At 41.3% G+C, this 13,178-nt stretch overlaps 1 protein-coding gene across 7 annotated transcripts in view; it reads left to right on the forward strand.

The window, feature by feature from the left end:
- Window positions 1-13,178, forward strand: part of DDR2 (discoidin domain receptor tyrosine kinase 2) — a 117,362-nt gene that overhangs the window by 59,986 nt on the left and 44,198 nt on the right. For all 7 annotated transcript variants that reach the window (XM_084787180.1, XM_084787179.1, XM_084787182.1 and 4 more), the window contains one exon: window positions 8,802-8,910. In XM_084787180.1, the coding sequence (XP_084643306.1) occupies window positions 8,829-8,910 (82 nt within the window). In that variant the 5' untranslated portion in view covers window positions 8,802-8,828. The remainder of the gene's footprint in view (window positions 1-8,801; window positions 8,911-13,178) is intronic.

A 13,178-nucleotide genomic window follows, 5' to 3' on the forward strand; every position in this document is an offset into this window, starting at 1 on the left:
TGACATGTCCTCAGACATCAAGATAAACACGAAAATGTTTGGGAGGGTCTGTTGTTTGTTGTGTATATGTGTCTGGGGACCTCTTACCAAACCGAAGTCATTTCTGCATATTTGTCTGCTGAATATGAAATACTTTGAAGATTAATCTTCATATTATTAAATTTGAAATGGAAGTGACTCAGCAGAGAAGAAAAACAAGTCTTGAATGGCCTTCAGTGGCCTCTGAATTAAATGTGTGAATGTGATATTTCTCCTCAGTAAAGCCTACTCTTCCACACATAGGCACCACACAGTTGTATATGTGCACATAGGCACCACACAGTTATATATGTGCATATAGGTATCACACAATTATATATGTGAACATAGGCCCCACGCAGTTTTATATGTGCATATTAGCCTGTGTCAACTTGACCCAAGTTCTTTCATTTCATCTCCATCCATACCCTGGCTTTTCCAGGGACCTGGGCAGAGCTGATTGTCCAGGAGGGCAGCACTTCCTCTGTGGTCCATGACACAAGCTTCATCAAAGGCCTCAAAGGAAAGCATCATCCCAGGTTGTCCCTAGCCATTGGGTCTGGGGCAATGGACAGTCTGGAGGGAAAAAGGCTACCTGCTAGACTGGACATGCTCTGATTGAAATATAAGCCACATACCTGAAAAGTTGGTTATAAACTGGATTTTGGTGCATTGAATCTTAGTTTGAATGCAATGAAAGGATTTGCTGTCTAAGGGTGTTGGCTACCTACTCAATGATTTACAACTTTGATAAGTAGATGGAACACCTTTAAAACACCAAATGTTATTTCAAATGTTCTATGTGGAATTTGTTATTCAAAATCCTCCAGTAAAGTTCTTTTGAGAAGAGTTAGTCTGTGATGGGGATACACATTTAATGATTCACACGTTAATTACGCCCAGACACTTCTTACGGTGGGATGGATATACTTCCAGCTCTGCGTCAGAGAAAAGAAATAGTCTGCTAATATTCACACATGAAGATTCAAAGGACTCTAGTATCTGTGAGTTTTGATTTCTCTAAGGGGCTTGGGAAGAACAGAGTTGTTAAAACTTTCCACTTTGTTAGGTCAAAAGACCCCAATGGTTGCCTAGTCTTCTATGTTTCACATTATGACAGGCTGGAAATAAGGGGTGATTTTAAAAAATTGTTACTTACTCTAGCTATGTTTACAAAGGAATTTCTGCTTATGTCTGTATGTATATCCATATTATGTAAATCTGTTTGTTTATCTTCATCCCTGAGTTTGACCTGTCATCTATATTATTTATCTTATACTTTTGCCATCCATTTATCTATCATCTATCCTTTCTCATCTTCCTTTGATTTATAATCTCTCAACCATTATTAATTCATTTCTATCTATCCATCATTTACTATCTATTATTTTTATGTCATCTATCAATCAACATTTGCCATCTATCATCTATCTATCTATCTATCTATCTATCTATCTATCTATCTATCATCTGTCATCAATCATCTACCTATTATTTTTCTATGTGTATATATACCTATCATCTATCAGTCAATATTTATCATATATCTAATAATTCATCTGCATCTATTATCTAATTATTGTCTATATATCTGTCTATCTACCATCTATTCATCTGCCCATCTCTTGACCCATCCACTTCATCTAAAGTCTGTTGCATGTATTTAGTTCTATGATGAAGAACAGACTTTGTAGTGGGGCTTGTGGTTTGGACTGCCAAAGAATGTGGTTTCCACCATCACAGAGAGCCCAACCCTGCTCTGAGATTATGGAGCGTATGAATTAGATGAGGTGGTAACACCGGCTTTCTGCTCACTTAGACGCTCAATAACAATTACAGTTCTATTACAGCTCTGTCTCTCAAGGTTTTTTGTTCTCCCTCTTACCTCATCATCACTGGGAATCTCATTCCCAGTGAAGTGCTCTGACTTACTAAGATAGTGGTAAAAGACAGATAGGTCAGTGTGTGTGTGTGTGTGTATGTGTGTGTGTGTGCGCGTGTGTGTCAATGGCCCTTGAGTGTGGGGGCCTTAGGACTGGCCAAGAGTGAGCCATCTTGTAAGAGCCTTCTGTAGAAAAGGCTTGACCTTTCTCTAGGATGTGGCCTTGACTGTGGTTGAGAGAGGCTTTTGTAAGCTTTCCCCCCCCTCTTCTGAAGTGGATGTGGATCCCACATCCCTGCTGACCTTCCATTTTTCTTTCTGACTTCTTAATCTGTCCAAATCCTGGTCTTAACTGGCCAATAATCTTCCATAAGACCTCACAGAATTGATTGGAAGTCCTGAGCCATGGCTTCCTCTATGTTCATCTGGGAGTGTTCACTGAACATGGGGAATGGAAGAGGATTTTGAGTGTGAAGAGAGGAAACAAGGAATTCTTTACTACATATTCTCTTTGAGCCACATGCCGTTGATGTTCCCTGGAAAGTGTTGGGCAATGGGCAGAGAAATCCTGGCCTTGGCATCAGAGTCACAGGAATCAATGTTAGTTTTCTTTCCTCCTAACTTCATGGCCCAGGGCAGTAACAGTCAACACCGCTTTGAAGCAGGGAGAGAAGACTCTTGGATGACTAACAGTCTGAGTTCGTAGACAGATGGATAAAGACGTGAACTGTACCCAGAGGGGTGGGTGGGAAACAGCAGCCAGATCAAGTGAGACTGTCCAGGCTATGGGTGAAGCAACTGTGCTTTCCAGATTTGTAGAAGCAAGATGGTGATTCCCCTCCACATGACTGTGATACATTTGAAAGGGACTCAACATTCTAAACTAGAAAGATACAAGGGGATTGATTTGTGCTCCCACGTGTGAGATGTACTGATCAATACTTTCTCTGAGTAGTCCATGTTGACTCTTGGAGGTAAAGGCCATGTTGACCCAACACCTCCCATTCTGGAATATGCAGGATTGCCTGGAAAGTATCTTGAGATTTTGATAGCCCAATGCCAGGAATAATGCTTTCTTTTTTTTCCCAGTTACATTAACCAAGAACACATTTTCCTTTAAAAAGAAGTCAAGCAATGGACTAGGAAGATGGCTCAGTGAATAACAGGCTTGTCATAGAAGTGTAAAGATCAGAGTCAGGTCAGTGGTGGCATATACCTTTAATCCCAGGGAGGCAGAGGCAGGCGAATCTCTGTGAGTTCACGACCAGCCTGGTCTACAAAACAAGTCCAGGACAGACAAGGCTATGCAGAAACCCTGTCTAGAAAAACCAAACCAAACCAAACTAACAACCAACCAACCAACCAACCAACCAACCAACCAACCAACCAACCGAAACCCCAAACAAACAAACACACAAAACCAAAAGTGCATAGATTGGAGTTTGGATTTGCAGAACCCACATAAAATCCAGGTGTGTGTGTGTGTGTGTGTGTGTGTGTGTGCGCGCGCGCGCATGTGCACGCCTGCCTGAAATCTCAGTGCATACATCGAATTTCTGGAGCAAGCTGGCTAGACTGACTAGCTGCATCAGGGATCTCCTCTTCAGTGAGAGAGTTACCTCAGTAAATAAAGCGAAGAATGATCCAGGAAGACAGCTGAGGTCAACCTCTGTTCTCTACGCACATGCATGTACATTCATCCATGTGTTTTCTCATACATGCAGGCACATACTCCACTTACACAGACATGAAAAACTAGAATTATTATGAATAAGGCAGTCTCCATATGGTGGCCATTCATAAGTCCTCTTGCCAAAATCTGCACTCCATTTCGCATGTCCTGCTCTGAGGGAATCATTGTCACCGGCATGGTGACTCACCTTTCAGATCTTCTATGACTATGTAAATGTGTGTGTCCTTAGAAATATGCAGCATGCGGCATAGAAGCTTTGCAGCCTCTTTGTTCACTTGGGGACATGTCATGAGTGGCAGGCCATGTGACTACACATAGCTGTAATTCATTCTTTTTATTTTTAAAAAATGTATTGATTTTTGTGTGCATGAGTGATTTGCCTGCATGTATGTATATGTACCACATGTGTATGGTGCCCCGGGAAGCCAGAAGACAGCACTGGATCCCCCTGGAATTGGAGCTACATTGGGTTGTGAGTTGCCGTATGGGTGCCAGGAGACAAACGCCATTCCTCTGTAAGAGCAGTGAATGCGGTTACGTGTTGAGCTATTTCTTCAGCCTCTAGAATTCACTCTTTTTCACCTCCATAATGTATTTTCTAGTAGGTACAGCATAGTTTATAGCATCCCCCTGTGGATAAGCATCTTCCCCAAACTTTCACTTTTTTTTTTAACTTAGAAGACATACTGCAAAGTACTTGTTTGTACACATACACTGCATATACATGCAACCCTTTCTCTAGAATAAATAACAATCAGGATATGTGGCGCATGTTTTAGCTAACTCCTAACTCATAAACCATGGCTCAGTGTGGAGCACAGATTTCACTGCATCATTGTCAGGGCTCAGGCCGTCACCCTTGAAAAGCTTGTGAGACTGATTTAGCGACTGCTTTGATATGTGACTGTCTTGAGTTTTTGAGCTAGAGTACTTTCTGATGCAGTATTCTGTTCCATTTATTAAATGTTCTTTATTTACTTGGCCCATATTTGGTGGCTTTTTACAACAGAAGTTGTCTTGTTTCATAATTTCAAATATTTATCTTCATTCACTGCTTATCTGTAAAGTTTATAATCTCTTTTTTTTTGTCCCTAGGATGTTTTAAATTTTTATGGGAAATGTTATCTTTTTTTTCTTCTATGAGTTTTGACCTCAATGTCTTTTTAATGCAAGCCTTTCTTTAGTTTATAGCAAATTCTCATATTTTCTTGAAATCCTTTCATTGTTCTGAATCCTTGAGGCAATTGATGCAGAGGGTTTTGTCTGCTCATAGGAATCCTTGAGGAAAGTTCGTTTTAGGGGGAAAATTCAGATTAGCAAGATATGGCCACTGAGTATTTGGATTAAGGATGGTATGTATCAGGCCTCTCTGTTGGGTGTTTAAAGCACTCAGAGTAAACATAGAGCTTACAGAAAGGACACTAAATAGTCACACTAACCATACATAGTTGCAACCATGATTGTTACTATATAGAAAAGTTATGCTTTAGTGCAATGAGCAGTTGACTCAGGATACTTTGCTGCAGGAGTAACCGTTGAATAGAGACTTGGCAGGCAAAGAGGAAAGAGCTTGCCAGAGGCCTGTAGGCAAAAGAAAATAGAAGAAACAGACAAGAAGCTCCAGTGTGATGGAAAGTGAGGCCGAGACTAGACGGAAGGATAGAATAGAAAAACAGAGTAAAAGGCTGGTGACAATAACAGTGACACCTGTTGACTGTGGACCCTGGAGACATGCGAACTGTAGACTTATGTTCTAGCTTTGCTTCTCTGTGCTGCAACCTGGAGCTTTAACCACCTCCTTCTCAGCTACATTATCAGTGAAAACACATGTCACTGAGTGAATATCACTGAAATGGTTCCAGGGACATTAGACATATTTGCTACAGGGATAGGAAATTTAGGTCTGCTATGATCCTTCTTTGTTAGTTAGCTACTATTTGCCTTGATTTTTTTTTTTTAAGAAAAGATGGGGCAGGAATCATCACTGGCTTTAGAGAACCGCAGCCTGAAACCAAGAGCAATACCAAAATAGAAATCAGATTTTTTTTGAATCTCTATTAAGTCTGGTTTAAAGCCCATGCATAGCTTGTACAAGAGGCTAATGGTTAACAGACAAGTTTATAATAACACAGAGGTAAATTTGCTCTGTGGTTTGGTGAAGAGGAGACGTGAGGTGCAGGAGATATTTTCCATATGAGTGGGAAGGGTTATGGAGAGTGGAAATGTATGGCCAGAAACTCTTGAGTGAGATGCCACAAAGGAGAGACTGTGCCGTGGAATCTTCTGCAAAACCCATGGGAGCAGAAACACCTGGGCCTCAGCGCTTGCTAGGTGGCTGCGTGCTTACCTCAGATCTCCATGGAAGAACACCTTTAGATCCTGGTCATGAGCAGCACTTCTTTCTGTTTTTCCTTACTCTGGAAGACTCTATAGAAGCACATTTCCCAGCTTCTGGAATCTCGAGAAATGACTAAGGCCGCTGAGACAGGTGTTTATCACACCCGGGTCAGTGAAATGAAGGTATGTCTTCCTTCTTAGGCGATCCCGCAGGCCCTACCACCCACCACAGAATCACGTTTGTCTCTTCCATTTGACTTGCTTTGGCTCCGTTTTCTTTAAAGAGCACCATCCAAATATCTGACTTAAATTTTTTCAGGGCTGTTGAAGTGGGCCAGTGGATATAGGTGATTGCCACCAAATCTGGTGATGTGAGCCTAGTCCTTGGAACCCACGTGGAATGGCTGCCCACAGTTTGTTCCTCAGACTGCCACATACACTCATGGCGACACAATGAATGAACGAATGAATGAATGAATGAATGAATGAACGAATGAGCAAATCTAGACATTTAAAAAGCTCTTTTTAGGGGCTGATGAGATGGCTCATGGGGTAAAGGAACTTACTGCTAAGTCTGATGGCTTGAGTTTGAATTCCAGGGCACACGTGATAGAAGGAAGGAGCTGATTCTTACAGGCCTTCCTCTCATGATGCACGCATATGTACACACACACACATACACATACACACACACACACACACACACACACACACACACACAGAGACACACAGACACACACACTAAATCAAAGTAAATAAAACATTTTTCAAGTAGATCAACATCTTACTGTTTAGAAATCATACTATTTAAAAAGAGGCATCTGCTCATCTGTGTCAGCCCCTTTCTTTCTCCGCTCCCCTTGCTGCCCACTTAAAACCTTGCCTATCTTTCAAGAACCCGCTCAGACCGATCTCCCGCGGAAGCTACCCATTCCAGCTTACATGGTGCTCCTTTCTTAGTGTTCACCAGTGTTATCTGGAGGACAGAACAGTTTCGTAGTTACATAATCGTGAAGATGTTGCATAGAATTCCTGTCTGATGCCAGGCGCGGTGGCGCACGCCTGTAAGCCCAGGAGAGGCTGGTGGACCTCTATGAGTTCAAGGCCAGCCTGGTCTACAAAGTGAATCCAGGACAGCCACTGCTACACAGAGAAACCTTGTCTTGGGGGAAAAAAAGAGAGAATTCCTGTGTGGTTACCATGAGTTACTATCTTACATTACTACTGTCTATTTGTGAAGATGAGCAAACCATCCTTGATGATGCATTCATTACTGAAGTCTACCACTTCCTCTGACTTCCTCGGGTTCCCCCTGTGTCCCTTTTCTAGTGCAGGACCCAGGCATTCTCCTAGCTGTTCCCGTCCCTTAGCTGTTACACTTTCTCAGGCTTTCTTGTTTTGGACGACTGCCAGCAATGAGGAACAGTTAGAAATTTTGTACAATGACCCTCGCTTATTGTTTGTCTGATGTTTCCCTCACGAACAGAGACCATGCTTTATGGGTTGGGACCACTGACCTCATTGCCTGCCCATCACATCCTAGCAAGGGCATGCACTGTCATGATGACTTTTCAGTGTGGATGTTAGCCACAATCACCTAGCACTGAGGAGTCTGACAGCTTGCCCATCGAAAAGATCCTCTCTTTTCCTTCCTTGGGCTTATGTAGCTTTCTCTGGAAGCGAGTCACTGTATGCAACTTGTCTGCAAGGAGCTAGGAGTGGGGAGGTGGTGAGACTCCACTTCCTTAAAAGCAGGGTAGCTATCTAAATTATTTGGGATTCTTTTTCCTGAGAAAATGGGCTATTCTCCCTCATTTGTTTATGCAGTCATTTATTTACATTAGCATGGATTTGTGGATATTTATTTTATATTTTGAGTTGTAATCTAATACCCCATTATTTTTCTGTTGATCAAATTGTTTCAGCTTTCATTGTGTGTGTGTGTGTGTGTGTGTGTGTGTGCGTGTGCGTGTGCGTGTGCGTGTGCGTGTGTGTGTGTGTGTGTGCATACTCTCATGCGTGCATGTACAGTATGTGGTCCAGGCTTGTCTTGTCTTGTATCCTTCCTGACCCAATCTTACAGGAAGATGGGATTAGAAACTGAGATGTGGGCACTTGGTTTGCACAATATGAACAATGGATGTTCATTGCTAGGATGCGATTGCCTCTAGGCTCTTTAAGCTGACTGAGTGAGGGGTCAGTGAATATGTCTTATATTTACTTGTGTGTGTATGTGTGTTATATATATATACATATGTATATATATAACACACACATATATATACATACATATATATATATATATATATATATATATACACAAAAATTTCACATGTAACTACTTATTCCTCTATTGAGCTAAATCTGGGTAAATATTGATATGTTCATATCTAATTCATTATCAGATGATCACTTGGAGGAAACTTACAAAACCAAACCAAAGTCCTGCATATGATTTCAAAGCTAATGGGTCGAGTTAAGTGTAGAACTTATACAACCTTAAAAACAGATTAAAGTTACTGGATGTTTTTCTTGGTTTAATGTTGGAATTTAATGTTGATAATATGAAAAGATAGTTAACATCAGAAATATAAATTTTGCTTTGCTGTTACAATTTGATATTTACCTCAGTAATATGTTTCTACCTCTGTCTAGTTTTCCTGATTTTAATTCCAGGAGTGGTGTTTAATTTAATAGAATTGGAGAACTTTTGCATTAGATGATTCCTGGGTGTCAGATTTGAAGCTTTAAATATGGAAATAAACATTGCAAGAATCCCAAATTATCAGTGAAGATTGTGTTTGTACATGTTGGTGAAGTCTCCATTACTCACCTCTCTTTCTCTTTCCTTGCATTATTGGTGGGCTGCAGACTCCAGGACCAACTCCATCTTCTGAGATGATCCCGATTCCCAGAATGCCCCTGGTGCTGCTCCTGCTCTTGCTCATCCTGGGTTCTGCAAAAGCTCAGGTTAATCCAGGTAACACAGCCACTACCCGCCTCTACTCAGTTGGATGCTGAGGACCAGATGCCTGCACACAGCTGTCAGTGGTTATCTTAGGAAGAACTCTGCCATGGGAACCCACAGTGTCAATTGTCAACTGCGTAGTGAAACGTGGCTAAGTCAGACACAGAAAATTGTATTAGTTTTCTCTCCCTATATAATGTGTTGGGTATTATATAAGAGGTTTTATGTAGAGAAGAGCAGTTTAAATGCCATTTAAAAAGTAGGAGAAGGAATGGCTGTTTGCTTTATATTGGGGGAAATGGGAGTGAAGCCTTAGATGTGGCAGAGAGCTTCTTTCAGTTGGCTTACTCCTTGGATGCCTTAGGCCTGGGTTTTACTTGAGTGTCCTATTACATTTTGGGGGGCATTGATTCTGTGGGATGCTAGGTTCCCAGGGACTCAGCTAGGCTCTTGTTCTCATAGGATATGATTTTGCTCAAAACAGATGTGCGAGATGAATCTTTTAAGTCAGTTTTTTTTGTGTTGTAGTAGTGAATTTATCTTTTAACGTTATCCTAGAGTATACGATTGTATCATTTGTCTCTTAGAAAACAATGTTGTTTAATAGTCCTTGGTAGCTCAGTGACTTCAGAATGACTGTTTTGCTGTTTGACTGTTTTATAGTTTGGTTTGTGCTGTGTTTGTTTGGACTGTACTTTGGCCAAGGTAGGCAATATCTGGAAGGCAGCTGGCTATTGGCTCATCTAGGATTACCTTGGCCCCGATGAAGGGCAGTTTGGTTGTTGCTCTGTGGATTCCTCTAGCAAACTAGCCTGTCTATGTTTTCATGGAAATTGCACAAGAGCACAAGTACACAAGTACGAATGTGCAAACAGTCTTTCAATCCACTGCTCAAGTTATGCTTGTTAAGACCGTGTCGGCAGAGGTGAGAGCTGAAACTTGGTGGTGCTTGGCCACCAAGACCCTGTTTCAATTCCCAGCACTGAGTGGGACCGCATTGGTCAAAGTAAGTCAGATATCTGTGCCCGTAGTCCATAAGAACAAAAAATAATACAGGGCAGGAAGATAGGTAAAGATTTTTAAATCACATTTTTCGTTCTTTCACAAATATAAACATGAAAGTACAGGTATCTTTAGTGTTCAATTTGATGGATTTTTATAAACCCAACATATCCATTCAGACATATCTAACCTGAAGCAGAGGGTAGCTACGAATGTGGGCTAACACAAACTGTATGCTTACATAAAACATGAGGGTTTTTTTAAAATATGATTTTTTTCGATTGTGCTGCTCTTGAATGTAAACTCTGTAGGTGACGTAGATGACTGTGTGGCAATCTCAAAAGGTTGGATAGCCCTGGCAGTGAGCTAGGCTTCATATATAAGAAACAGAGGCATCGTGGGATGCTTTCTCCTACTCCACCCTGGTGACAGCCACTAATTTTGCCTGCTTGTGCTTTATACAAATGGAGACATATGACACATGGATGCTGTGCCCAGCTTCTCTAACTGAACATCTTCTGTAAGGCATTTATTCCATGGCTACATGCGGTAGTTGGCTGCCCATCCTTGCTGTTGTATAATATTACTTTGTTTGTGCACTTCCTTTACATGCTCTACACTCTTTGCCCTTTTCTTTGGAGCTCAGAGCAGAAAGACGAGCATAGGAAACAGCCAAACTTTATAGGGTACGAGGAATGCAGATCAGAAAAATAAAGAGGCATTCAAGTTAAGACCTAAGCCCCACCCCCACCCCTGCTAAGAGTATTGTAATGATGGAGAAAGGCATTGAATTTACTCAAACAACAATAGACGAGGATGTGGATAGTTTCAAAAGTTTGGGCCTAGTGTGAAGAAATCTTCTATATTCTTGTATAGAGTTTGTGGCAAGAACATATACTCAATTTTCTTGAGTTTATATCCAGAAGTGGAATTCTTGTGTCACTGTAACATGTCATTTGATGTTCTTCATAATGCCATAGAGTTTTCCAAAGTGATTTTTACCCACTTAGCCTTCCACAATAGTATGTACATTGTAGTCCAATTTTTCAGCTAGCCGTAATTACACTCTCAAGGGTATGTTCATCTTGTCTTTTTACCAGCATAATGGCACATTTGTGAGAGTGCCTCCCCCAACCAATTCCATACTCGCAGGATACTTTTTTTTTTTTACCTTTAATAGGAACCATGATCCAAACTTCTTTAAAGAAAAATCAAAGCATTGTTGTTTGAGTATATTCAATGCCTTTTCCCATTATTATAATAGGCTTAGTGGGGTGGGGGCGGGGCTTAGGTCTCAACATGGATGGCTTTTTATTTTTCTGATCTGGGTTCCTAGTACCCTATAAAGTTTGGCTGTCTCCTACACTCGTCTTTCTGCTCTGAGCTCCAAAGAAGAGGGCAAAGAGTGCACACAATGTCCAGTTGCTGAGTGTCATCGCGGAAGCTGGCATACCTGTGTGCACTAGCTAGACCAGGAAAGCCAGCTTCCAGTGTTCGAATCCATGCTGTAGTCCCTGAGTAGCAAACAGGCTGCCTGAAGGCCAAGTTTACTCCCTGTTCTTCCGCAAGGTATTTCTCTTGGCTCTTCTGGCCAGCTCAAAGAAATTGATGTCTTCATTTTAAAATATTTTTTCTAGGAATATGTTATATATCAAAGGACTAACTCTTCTCTCTGCCATCCCCTCCCATTTTGCCAGGTTAGGCTGGAGATGAGGATGTGAGGCTGGCAAGAATTTTCCATTCCACCTCAGTTTTAAATGGCTATCTTGGAACTTGGGGCTCATGGAGTCGCACGGGTTAGCCACGGTTTAATGCAGAGAAGACACAAAATAAATAGTAGTTGATTTAGCGGGGACTCTTCATTGGGTTCTTCCTGGTGTTTCCCAAAGATAGAGGCAACTGAGGGTACCACTTGGAACTAAAGCTACCCAGCGACAGTCAGTTCTGGGCCTTAGATTTTTTTCACACAGGTTAGCCGAATTGTTTAACAGAGAGACTTGGTCTATAAGCAAATGTTGTATGACCAACTGTTAACAGAAGTAGGTTTAAGGCCATTTCGGGAGGTATCAGAAATCCTGTCCTAATCAGGCACAAGTCAGTATTCATTTAATGATTGCTTAAAAAAAAAAAAAAAAGAAAAGAAAATAAAAGAAAAAAAAAAGAAAGAAACTGAACTCAGGAACTCAAATAGCAACATAAAAGTTCAAACGCTCTAACACAATAACAGCTAAAGATATACTAACTTAATACTTACATACTGAGGAGCAATGGGGAAATGTAGAAGGCTCCTCCTGGTCATAATTAAATCATTATGTTTCTATAAGAGCAGAAAACTTTGTAATATAGTAAAAACACTGCAGTTCATAATGTACGGTAGTCTGGAATCTGAGCCCTTTGGCTTCAGGCTGTGTTGGTTGGCACCGAGGGGCCTGAGAGCGCGCTCAGTGCAAAGTGCATGTATTTTGGACTAAGGAGCAAGGGTTCCAGTGATACCGTGTAATGAAACATGTGTGAGCATTGCCAGAAATACCCAGCTGTTATGCATTTGGTTTTGAGTCGATCTTTGTCACTGCACTTTCAAAACCTTTTTATTATTGCCAATACATTTAAAATTCCCATGTTCCATGAGTACCCCCTCCCTGCTCCAAATATGAGCTTGTGACCCCATAGTTTAAGATGCCAGCCTATAATGCATCTGAGCTTTGGCAAAGGAGTAGGTAAGTCGGATGCTGCTACTGACATTTCCATATATGCCAGTGTTCAAAAGTAGCCAGAGAGGCTCAGGGTCAGCTCTGGAAGTCTTCCTGAGAAATACTGAGATGTAGTATGTTTCAGCCCTGCAGTACCAGTGTGTGTGTGTGTGTGTGTGTGTGTGTGTGTGTGTGTGCGCGCGCTAGCAACCTTTCAGTTCCCCCAGTGCAGTAGAAACCCAAACTTAACAATTGCCAGTCTGATGGAGGAAGCCCCAGAAGGACCGAGGGCAGCATCTTACAGTAGAATCAAGTTAGCCTATGGCACTCCACACCCAGCGAACAAGAATACCATCAGCGTCTCCAAATCATCTTTACAAGTCAGCAAGTCAATTTGGGTGGGATTGGAAAATTCTGCTGAGTGATTTGAAGTTCATTTAGAAAAATACTTATTATTTATTTACTCATTCACTTATTATTTACTTAATTAGCTTATAAGTTAAATAAGTCTGAGGCTCAACTTGATGCTAAAGAATAGCATAAGGTTAAGAGGATCAGGGATGGGGTAGAGTTGTGAGGTGAGGGTTC

The sequence above is a fragment of the Acomys minous genome, assembly GCF_964271855.1.
Source record: "Acomys minous genome assembly, chromosome: 1".
In the NCBI taxonomy this organism is placed as follows: Eukaryota; Metazoa; Chordata; class Mammalia; order Rodentia; family Muridae; genus Acomys; species Acomys minous.